Genomic DNA, 12557 nt, shown 5'->3' on the forward strand with positions numbered 1-12557 from the left:
GACACCAACCATCCCTGCACTTAACATCTCCTGCACAACCTGGAACACAACCATTTATTTCCGTGATCTGCCATTTTCGTTATTGTCCTTTCGCTATTGTTTTTTCACAATAGCCCACCCGCAGAACTTCTGATGATTCGGCTATTAATGGTCCCGAGGCTATAACATCATAGTCTGTGTTATGTTGGAATTGGCCTCTTTTTCAGTGGTCTTTTGCAAACACCACATTTATATAAGGAGGAGGAAACAATGGTGTTTAAGACTAACGGTATGTCATATCCATGTACAGAACTGTTGTTATTCAACTATGCCAAGGTAAATACAGTTTTCCATTCTATGGCACCTTTAAATGAACGGAGCACCGAATTGCAAAACTGGTACAAACATCAACACAAGCTTTTGTGTTTGTTGTGTTATTGAAAGGACAGAGCGTTACACCCTGTAGTACACTCCCTGTAGTATGGAAGAAGCTGAATGTTTTAAAACATAATGTGTTTAGTCATTTCAAATTTGATTGAGAGAAGAACGAACAATAACTTTGCTGAGAACGTCAAGATACTTTTGTTCATCACCATGGACACATGGTTTCTCACATTTAAAACAAACAAAAAAATATCTGTACACTTGACAGGCATCAAAAACCACAAGAAAAGCTTGATGTTTAGAAGGAACTATACATTATTGAAAGTAATTTGTTAAGATATTGATATAGGATCCGTTGCTGTCAAGTAAGTCGAAACTTTGCTTATCTTGTAAGTGCACATTTCTCTGAACCTGCTGCGAATGACATGATATGCAAATGTAACATTTATAAAAAAGTAATTGAGCATTCTTTGTAAAAATATAAAGCAAAATATAAATGTGCGGGGGGGGGGAAAGTCGACTTGCATCCCCGCTTAAGGGCAAACAATATTCGTCATTCACTGGTGTTTAACAGGAGCAATGATTAAACACAAGACATTGACCTTCAACTGCTTTGATAAAAATTAGTCCAACAACGAAACATCTGTTACTATGCACCAAGTCGCAATTTTAACTGCAAGACAAAACAAACCAGACACGGTTGGCAATGTGTCATACATTGCACGCATGGTCCAACAATTACCAATTCATCCAAAGGAACTTTGTCCAAAAAAAGCCAGAAACCCAAGTCAAATATGCAAATAAAGAAACAGGAATAGCATATATTTGGCTAGCAACACAACCATGTTTTTGATGATCCCTAGACATTGGCTTCCCAGAGAACTAGAATAATTTATTCCAATGAATAAACCAGTTTGTTTGCTCCACAAATGCATGGGCTCATTGCTGACTGCTTCTATGGCACAGACATATCAAAAACAAACAGGATGCAAATCATATGAACTTACCGTCACAGACTTCAGTGTCATGCCGTGATAGGTTCCCATAGTGTCAATTTTGAAACCCTCCGTTTCTGTTTAAAAAAAATAAAATAAAAACCTAAATCATTTACTTATCTGATCCATTTTTACATCATTAACATTTTTTAAAATATGAATTATTTTTCCATTTTTGGGGGCTTTATCATTATCATACATAAATGATGGTAACACTTTACAATAAGGTTCATTAGTTAGCATTAGCTGACTACTTAAGTCAACATGAACTAAGAATGAACAATACTTCTACAGTTCATTAATCTTGATGGTAATTTCAACATTTAGTAATGCATTGTTAAAACCAAAAGTGCATTAATTAATACACTGTAAACTAACAACGAACAACTGTATTTTTATTACCCAACATTAACAAAGATTAATAAATACTGCAACAAATGAACTGTTCATTGTTCATTCGTGTTAGTTAATACATTGACTAACAATAACTAATGGAACCTTATTGTAAAGTGTCACCCAGAAGATAAACTTAATAACGTTTTCACAGCTTCATCAACAATAGCAGCTTGGTTGTAACAGTTTTTTAAAATTTAAAATTATTTTTTTCTGATAGATGTTACATCTTTTCTAAAAGTGCCATTTCATACATTTCCTAGATCAGTTTCCCAACCTGTGGATCACAAACCCCAAAGGAGTTCACACAGACATCTAGCCAAAAGATACTAAAGAGGAACATTTTTTTTTTAATTGTAATAAGTTCCCATTTATTCATCATACAAACTACAGCTGGTGAAATCCAACTCACCTTCTTTTCCTTTGAATCGCTCCTGATCGTATCTGTTGTAGGCAGCTGGGACTGGCTGTTTATTTCTTATTGCTGGATCCTAAAGGATAAAAAAAAAAAATTGAGTGAATTAAACAAATAGGCTTATGTTAGCACATATGTTAAGTAAAAATCACTTTAGTTTTTTTTATTTCCATTTAATATTAAAACAACAATAGAATTATTCTTTTATAGTAACATTAAACTGATCAAAGAGGCAAGGAATGGGCAAATGCACTCCAAAAAATAAATAAATAAAATCACCCCTCTAGAATGATTCATTCTTTCCAAATGCAGTTATAAGAAATACAAAACACCTCAATTTTGTTTTGTCCAATATTGTTTAGTAATATCCAAGTTTTTATTTCTAAGAGCCACTCTTCCAATAAGACAAGGGCAGAAAAGATTAAATAAATTTTGCTTTTCTAGTAAATGCATCTTGAATTTTTTTTTTGGTATTTTGATCAGAAACCAGATTAAAAATAAATAAATAAGATAAGCCTTTTTTGCAGTGCGAGAATTTTCATGTTATCCATCATTATTTATTCATCAGTTGAGTCCAACTGGATATGAATATTAAAAGATAAAGCAGATGTTTTATCAGGCTGCATTATTATTTTATTTTAAATTAGACACCCATGTATGGCAGAAAGCCATGTGACTGAGAAAAGATACTGTATAGGGCTTCTGGAGTGTTTTGGCTAAAGAATCTACTTTGTTGCTCACTGTGGCTTTGTTGCCGGTTTTTAAACCAGGGGTTTTCAAAGCCCAGGGGTCTGCAAAATAGTTTGCAAAAAAGTAGACTTTTTTTCCCCCCTTCTGATACGTACTATGATTTATATTCCACAGTGAATAATTTAATGTCAACGTCAACACTTAAAAGCAGGCAAATCAAGGTTTCTATAAATATATTTTTCATGCCTGTGTGACAAGTAGACAGTATTGGCAAGTTTTTTCTTCATTTCAGAAAGAGGTTCAGAGAGACCGAGACGGCAAGAGCATTTTGTTTATTTTCTTTATTTTACAGAAGTACGTGTCACTGTTATTTTAAAGGTACACAAAATAATAATAATTAAAAAATTTTTTTTGATCGATGTCTTTCTCTGACGGATACCGTCTTTCTGCTGATATAAGGAACCGAAGTGTTCTTACACAACATATCAGTTCTAGCATTGCATCTAACTAAATGAACAACTTAACATACAGTGCCCTCCACCAATATTAGCACCCTTGGTAAATAGGAGCAAAGGTGGATGTGAAAATTCTGCATTGTTTTTCTTTTTGATCTTTTATTAAAAAAAAAAATAACGTACAAAATTCTAACCTTTCATTGAGGTAAAACAACTGAAAGTGGGGCAAACTCACATGAAGAAATAAATGGTTTACTCTACAATTGTTGTCACCCCTAGAAATTCCTATGAATAAAATATCTCTGAAGTATATTCATATTTACATTTTTTAGCGCACCAGTGTGACTAGGAGTATTAAAATTATAACAATAGTAAATAGTGGTTGTGCTCAAATTTGACTCGTAGTGTATAAATACGTGGGCAAAGATTCAGCAGATTTGGCCTTTATCATACAGCTGAAAACATTTTTCATTAAAATAAAAGAAATGATAATGGGTTCAGAAGTCAGTTTTCTATCAGAAACCAGAAGTTAACTTCATGATTGATTTGTTAAACAAATTATGTAGTTACACTGCAGAACATAACACCCCCTCACAGCCACACAAAAGACACTGTTTGTGAGACTAGTTTCACTGAGTGCTGTCGTCTGCAATTCACAGACACTTTAGTTTTCAATGACTGTTAAAGAACATGCTGTTTTCTTCAAACTAAAACTAAAGTGCTTCAGTTAATTTGATGCATTCCATCACGTTTAGGGGTTGAACTTTCGAACCTTACTTTGCAAATAATAAATACAGATGGTAAAATATTTTGGAAGAGGTTACTAAACTTGGCATAATTGGACAGATTTACATACGCTGTTTAAACGTGTGGCCTTCATGCAGCATGTGTTCTGCTGTCATTCTGTTTTCTTTTTCTATACAATCGTTACAACCTCAATACTTCAGTCACTTTTTCACATGCAGCACAACAGCAGTCTATATGGGCGAAACTGTAGACGAATCATTGCATTGGCACAAAATGCATTCAATGACTACAGCCTTTTACACGCAAACAAAGCAAAAACTATTTACCTACAGGCCAATTTGCATGTTTACATACCCTTTTCAAAACAGTCAAGTCCAAAATCAAACATGATATAGAACTGAATAAAACAGCAATTTGCTACATTTCTACAATAGTACCATACTGAAATATATTCTGAAGTCAAAACAGATTTAACTGAACAACTACACAAGTGTTAGTCTTTCAGTTTTACTACTATCTATACAAAAGGCAAGTTGAGAATCATTTTACTGCCTTTACACTGGAGTAAATTATAAGCAGTAAAGACTGTCATTCTTGTTTTGTAATAAGATTTTACAAAAGGAAACACTATATTGCTAACTAGTGTTAAAGTTTTTAGGTCATTGCTTTATGAGTGACAAAGTGTGTTTGTTGTTTGAAAATCTTAGCTTTAGTTGTGGAAACATAGCTTGATTTGAAAAGATATTTTAAGTGTTTTGATAGTTTTAGTGAATTTTGAACGTAAAATTAACTGCTGTGCCACAATAAAACTTGGGTAATAGGGTTGTCTGAAGAGTTTGGAAAAAGTGACCAAAGTATTGAGAAATGTGTCCCAGCAGTTGTTAAAAAAACTGGGAAAACAGGTGAGCTGCATGGCTCTTTAAAGTTACTTTTTTTAATAAAGACACTCCCAACATCTATTTTGATGTACAGCTGATAAGGAAACCATAAACACTTACACATTAATAAAGTGGCTTTGTTGTGTACTCACCACCTGAGTTTGGCTCTGGGTCTGTCTCTGTTCAGGGGCTCGACCTTCCTCCCGCGCCTTCACCGATTGCAGGATGGCAAATATATTTTTGGAGAAATTCTGCAACATCAAAAGATCACCAGGAGTTTATTTCTTAGATATAACTAACATTTGTCTCTCTTTTGCACAATTAATTGTAAAAGACAGTATAGCAGTGAAAAAATAAAAAATAAATCAAAATATGACTTTTAACCAAGTTGAATTTTTAAGTAAGCATTCAAAATTCCAACCCTAACAAACTAAACTAACAAGACAACAGCTGTTTGATCAGTGCAACACCACCACCTGCAGGACAACAGTTTTAATGGTTTTATAACCACCAAAAACTTATCTGCAATTAGGCAATAACTAGTTTGAAATAATAATATTGTGCATCAAAAAAAAGTTACACATGGGTAAAAAAAAAAAAATTGACAAATGTACATGTCCAAAAACTGTCATAAAATATGATTTATTAATATTTTTTCCACTTTGACTGATGTCGATTTTTTAACCAGCATCTGTTCTATCCATAGATACCAAACATTCAATAATTTTCAGAATTGTAACCCTTTAAATGCTGGGTTGTTTGCATAATGCCACAGGTGTTTTTTTTTTTTTTTTATGAAAAAATGAAAAATAGTAGTAATTTCCATATACTAAATGCTAAGCAGTAATTTTATTTTATTTGCTTATTAGATTCTTGGGTGTGTCAGTGAAGAACAACAGCATTCATTTCGAAGCATTTATATTTTTATGTAGTGTTAGATAAAAAAAAAAAAAAAAAAGACAATCTAGTAAAAAATGGTAAAAATATAAAATTTGAAACCTTAGATATTGCATCATTTTATAGTCAAATGGCTCTGGGTTAAAAAAATTCCAGTTTGAATGGGTTTCAATGTGGACATTTTTGTCCTTAAGGTCCTGAGTGTGAGTATTTTTGGTACGGAGGGTAAAATTGATTTTTTTTGAAGGAAATGAGGGTGAAATATTAATTTCAATAAAAAATAAACACCTGAGCCAAAATTTATGCAGTTGGTATTAACACAGGCACACTTATATAACAAAAAACTAAACTGAAATGGACAAAAATGTCCATAAGATCGCACAAGGGTTAATAATAACAACAATATTAATAACAACACACAATATTGCACACTTGATGCAATTATTATTGTTATGAATTTATTTATACACAATATTTATTGCCCAATTAAAATTATGTAGATTCTGGATTTCACATTTGTTGCAATTATTATTATTTATTCATTTATACACAATATTTATTGCCTAATTAAAATTATGTAGATCTGGATATTACACTTGTTGCAATTACTATTATGTTGATGAACATCATTTTAATTAGGCAATACATTAATGAATAATAATAATAATAATAGTAGTAGCAAAAAGTAATAAATCCAGATGAAATTTTTTATTTAATTAAAATGCAAATCATTTGTTTAATTTAGACAAAGAGTTTATAATGTAAATGCATCTTTAAAAAACAAAAGGGAAAACAATGGCCAAACTCATCTGTGCACAGCAACTTAATATATTTTCAGTATTTTTTTGTGCATTTGCTGCAAATTAGAACAATTAATTTTAACTAGATACACAAATTGACTGAATGTTGATTAACTCAAATACATTTCAAAAGGCATTATTGTGGCCGCGGAGTAAATTATTGAAGAGACATAGGTTGTAATGTTTAATGTCCATGATGGCACTTATTTCTTCATTTTATTAGATGTTAATGTATTAAATGGACAGCTCTTGTTTTTTCTCTCCTCTTACCTTGCCAGTGCTCTGTAAAATCGTCGTCCTCGTCCGCCACACTCTCTCTCGGCTCACGATGTCTCTGGTCACGTCCACTTCAGCATCCACAAAGCTTCTCTGTTTCTGGGTAATATCATCGTCCAGGTCAGTCTTGATGGTAGAACGCTTCTTGGCCATGATTTTAGCCTTGATAGCAGCGATCTTCTCCACAGACATGGCTTCTGACAGAGACCTAAGATCAGAGGAATACTTAGATAAAAATCATACCTAGGAGAACTAAACAGTTAACATATGTGACCCTGGACCACAAAACCAGTCTTAAGTCGCTGGGGTATGTTTGTAGCAATAGCCAAAAATACATTGTGTGGGTCAAAATTATTGATTTATCTTTTATGCCAAAAACCATTAGGAAATTAAGTAAAGATCATGTTCCATGAGGATTTTTTGTAAAATTCCTACTATAAATATCAAAATGTAATTTTGGATTAGTAATATGCATTAAGAACTTAATTTGGACAACTTTAAAGGAGATTTTCTCAGTATTTTGATTTTTTTGCACCCTTAGATTCCAGATTTTCAAATAGATGTATCTCGGCCAAATATTGTCCTATCCTAACAAACCATACATCAATAGAAAGCTTATTTATTGAGCTTTCATATAATGTATACATCTCAGTTTTGTAAAATTTAACCTTATGACTGTGCTATATTGTGAATGGTAACAAATTAAGTGTTGTTTGGCAATTCCGTCAGCATTGATTCAATTCACTTAACACAGTTTCACTGAGTCAAAATAAACAATTACACAATAATATTAGAAACAAAAATGTAATTTAGAAAATGCATTGAAGTGTCCATCTAAAAATAAATACTGCCATTTACTGTCGTTCCAAGCCTGTATGCATTATTTTCTTCTGCTGAACATATTTTTAGAAATGTTGATAACCAGATAATTCCAGTTCCCATTGACTTTGATTGTATTTTTTGTTCCATATAATAGAAGTCAACGGTAAATTAAATGTTTAGTTCCCAACATTTTTCTAAATATCCTCCACAGAAGAAAGGCTTGGAACAACATGAGTGAGTAAATTACAGTTTTCATTTTTGGGTGAACTACTTGCATTAGGTCTTCTATTAACTTTTTGCAAAAACCTTTTGTACATATGTGACCCATGCTGGCAAAATAAGTCTAAATGAGAGTTTTCAAAAATGATTTATTTTTCTCATAAACCCCCTTCAAAATGTTATGACTTGTTGGAATCTGACCAAAAGCTACAACCATTTGAAGGCACAAAGTCAGCAGAGTTGATGATGAGAAAAATCGAGTTAAAGTTTTCTGAAGATTCCAAAGCAAAATTGGCCAAATTGAGCGAAGATACAAATATGTCTTTTTTTTTTTTTATATTTGTTATTAAAAAAAAAGAACAAAGATAGGCTACGTTACAAATACGCATAAAATACTAATAAAACCAATTTCAATTTTCAGGTACAATAGGTGTATTTAGCAGTAGCATTTAAGAAACTGAAATAACAAACAAAAATAAAACACTGTATACATAAATTATACATTGACTCTTAAAGCAACGGTATTAAAGTTCTTCAGTCAAGAGCGGTGAGTGGTTTGTGTTTTATTAGCCTACCATCACCAAAAAGAGACAATTCCGTTATTTACTCACTCTCAATTTTTTCTTTTTTTAAGCATAAAACATGTTCAACACTAAAACTTTTGTAGAATGTGGCTAACCAAACAGTTGCTGGGTCCCCAGTTACTTCCATAGTATTTTACTTATTTGTTCCCCCCCACTATCAAAGTCAGTGGGGACCAGCTACTGTTATCCACATTCTTCAAAATGTATTATTTGTGTTTAGCACAACAAAAAAAAAATATTAATAGAGGTTTGGGACAATATGTGAGCGAGTAATTTTTTGGTGAACTGTCCCTTTAATAACAATCGGCAGCATGTTTAGTTCTGTCACTTTAAGAGCTGCACGCATCTAATACATACAGGCGCACATCAGTTTTTCTCTCAACAGTTTACTTTCACTTTAGACATAACCAACTGTGTTCATATGCAATCCTTGTGTGGTTTTGGTAGTTTTAACAAACAAGATGCGAAAGATAGCTTAGTCCAGTAATTAGGCGCGGTCTGAGAGGCTTTTAGCACACGCGCTTCAGGTGTACGTTCTTACGAAATGGACAAAATAACATTATTTAAGGCTTTAGACATGCAAATAATGTACTTTTGTGATTGCGAATAAGTGCAGTGTCCCGTGAGTGAATTTATGTCACGTTGTACAATATATTAAGGAGGAGGCACGCTGTAGCATGATACGATATTTTTTCAAAAGCAGATCGTGGAGACATTAATCGTCCACGATCAAAAATCGTCATATCGCACAGCCCTAATTGAGACATATTAAGACCTACTGTAATGCATAGACCTAATATAGTGTTACACATCAGATTTTTCCCCAAACATTAAATAAACGTTCATGAAAGACATAAATTATGTTTGTGTGAATCTCACCAAGACATTTTTCACAATAATGTTCAGAGATGCGCGTCTTATGCACATGCTTTGCAAATGTCAGTCAGCGCGATCGTTTTGTTTTCATCAACATGGGTTTGAAAATCATATTTTACTAGTTTGGTCTCATGTCATCAAGAATTCAATATGAATATTCACAAAGCTGGAATGCTGCGCTTTTCAAACAACAAACCTACAAGCAGCAGCAGTCGTCCAGAAGCGAGCAAAGAAAAATGGTACTCCTCTCAAAAAAAAAACAAAAAAAAAAACGTATGAATAAACATCATTTTAGATGTTTAATTACTGTTTGGAGCATTGGGATCGCTAGAAGAGGATTTAATGAACTCATTTTTGTGAAAATTTCAAATTTGAATAAAACTTACATTTTTCACTTCTGACTTCTTGCCTGTAGCTTAAAATTTGACAGCACACATTCAGACTCATTTTGCCAGCACAGGTTACATGTTTTTCTGTACACGGTGTTAAAATGCTCAATCAGTTTGATCATACCGGATCTGATCCGTCTGCACGATGCTTTCCTTATGACCCTCGAGACGAGCAGCCAGACGCTCCTTATCCAGACGCACACGCTCTTCATCCTGAGAATCACATGCATGAATCATGAGAAGTGTCCAAACATTTGCTTTTTTAGCAATTCAAAACTTTTTTTTTTTTTTTTTTTAATTAGAAGTTTTAAAAATGTTTCTTACCTCAACCCGAGGCTTTTTAGCCTCTGAAGACACTTCATCTGCTGCCCTTTTAACTGTTAAAAAACAATTGCAATTTAATGCCAGGAAATTGTTGACTGTTTAATTCAATCTTTTTGATAATTATTATAACATGCCTTAAATTAAAGATCTACTTATGTCCTATTATGCCTCATGATCTTTGTTAAATGACACAAACAAGCTCAAAATCAAATCCACACACCTTGCGTCGGCCTTTGTAAACCAATCTCAATGGGCGCACTTCTGTCGATACTCGTTGACGACGCTGTCAAATTGAATTCAATGAAAACAGGTAAATAATTAGGACGTTTTAGTAAAGAACTTGAACACTAATGTCTGTGATTTTCATCACACTTACAGCTTTCTCCATTGAGATAGGACAGCAAGTCTTTTCTGTCGGGTCGTCTTACAACAGGGATGTTCTCTGTCTGCAATCAGAGAAACAGTTTTACTTTTTACTTTCCAACCACCTGTGCACACAAACTACATTATAAAAGAAAACCATAAAGATATTTCCAATTTATAGACAGTGAACTAAGCCTTAAGGGCACAATATGCAAGTTTTTGCCACTAGAGGGCGCATATTCAAAACAAACATAGAACAAAAGGTGTAGTTTGATGACATCTTCATCCCCACAGCTGATGGTCCATGGATGAGCTAATGTATTTAAAAAAATATTAAGGTTACTGTAGTACAAAGCAGGGTGGGGCTGAAAGTTGTGAAAGCAAAATGAGGCTGCTGGAGCAATTGCTAAGGAAGGATGAGCGTGATACACGGCTCAAAAGCAGCGGAGCTTTAATTATGCCACAGTCGACCGCTTCCGCTAATTCCGGTCATGTGCATGTAGGAAAAGCAGCACAAACCAGCAAAATGTATAACACCGTTCTAGTGGCTTTTGGATATTTTAAATAAAACAAATATTACATATTAATTACCTGAATAAAAAAAAGAAATGTTGCATTACACCAGACTAGGGGTGGGGGGAAAAATCGATTCTTCGATGCATTGTGAAAAATTCAGAATAGATTCAGAGCTAGTTTTTTTCCGCATATGGCACGTGCGCGTGCTAGAGACGCAGCGGGCTTCATTGCACAGAACACGGCGTGTTTTTCTTTATATATGCTTTCATTTTTACCGTTTGGAATGCAATACTATTAGATGCACGAAACTCGCGCACTGACAGACTTTTCACGTGTGTTTGTTACTGCATTCCATAAATAAAAGCATATCTAAAGAAAAACACGGCGGGTGGAAGCACGCACTGTCAAGCAATGCGCACGAGTCACACGGTGTAAATTCTGTGCAATGAAGCCCGCTGCGTCTCTAGCGCGCGCACGTGCCATATGCGGGGACCCACCCGCTGTGTTTTTCTATAGACATGCTTTCATTTCTGCCGTTTGGAATGCAGTACTATTAGATGCACGAAACTCACGCTCTGACAGACTTTCACGTGCGCTTTTTTGTTTGTTCGTCCATAGCTAGATTGTAGAAATGCACTTGCATTTACGAATACTTTTATACGAAATTGATGTACTGACAGTTATGTTTTCAGAACAGGACAAAACATCTGATATATCGAATTAGATCTGTGCATTAGTTTGAATCCAGCCTGTTAAAGCTGCCACTGTCTATAATCTCATCAGTAATAATCAAACGGCAGTAGCCTAATGTTGAGGTAAATAGAAACACCAACTATTATTGTCTGTAAACATTTGGATATATATATATAGATATATATATATATATATATATATATTAGGGCCGGGACTCGATTAAAAAATTTAATCTAATTAATTAGAGGCTTTGTAATTAATTAATCGAAATTAATCACATTTTAATCGCATGTAAATATTTGACCTGAGAACAGTGAGAATTAAGATTTTTACATGGATTTTTAGTATACCATTGAATAATGACTGAATACATAAGCTTAAGCAACAAAATAGTTTATTTTTGTTCATCCAAGTCCAACAGACCAGTGCAAGATTGCAATTATGTGTAACAAGAGGTACGTTCTTTAAAGGGATAGTTCACCCAAAAATGAAAATTTGATGTTTATCTGCTTACCCCCAATGCATCCAAGATGTAGGTGACTTAGTTTCCTCAGAAGAATACAAACGAAGATTTTTTACGAAAACCGGTGCTGTCTGCCAGCCTTATCATGGGTGTGGATGGGCACCAGACCTTTAAAAGTAAACAAAAACATGCACAGACAAATCCAAATTACACCCTGCGACTCGTGACGATACATTGATGTCTTAAGACACGAAACGATCGGTTTTTGAGAGAAACTGAACAGTATTTATATCATTTTTTACCTTTGTTACAACGCCACGTCCATCTCTCCTGAGTAAGCGTTCGGCATCAGTCACGTCACATGAGCACGCGCTCTGTGGTAGAATACGCAAACGCCGG

The 12557-nt window shown here is 34.0% G+C and overlaps 1 protein-coding gene across 1 annotated transcript in view; it reads right to left on the minus strand.

Annotated features, from left to right (window-relative positions):
- The window catches only part of cdc73 (cell division cycle 73, Paf1/RNA polymerase II complex component, homolog (S. cerevisiae)), a 51846-nt gene that overhangs the window by 34547 nt on the left and 4742 nt on the right, over positions 1-12557 (minus strand). The window contains exons 3-10 of the mRNA XM_073849240.1: positions 10500-10569; positions 10344-10406; positions 10124-10176; positions 9924-10012; positions 6904-7117; positions 5089-5187; positions 2164-2242; positions 1371-1435 (exon numbers count right to left, since the gene is read on the minus strand). Coding sequence (XP_073705341.1) covers positions 1371-1435; positions 2164-2242; positions 5089-5187; positions 6904-7117; positions 9924-10012; positions 10124-10176; positions 10344-10406; positions 10500-10569 — 732 coding nt within the window. The remainder of the gene's footprint in view (positions 1-1370; positions 1436-2163; positions 2243-5088; positions 5188-6903; positions 7118-9923; positions 10013-10123; positions 10177-10343; positions 10407-10499; positions 10570-12557) is intronic.

This window comes from Garra rufa, chromosome 10 (genome assembly GCF_049309525.1).
Source record: "Garra rufa chromosome 10, GarRuf1.0, whole genome shotgun sequence".
In the NCBI taxonomy this organism is placed as follows: domain Eukaryota; kingdom Metazoa; phylum Chordata; class Actinopteri; order Cypriniformes; family Cyprinidae; genus Garra; species Garra rufa.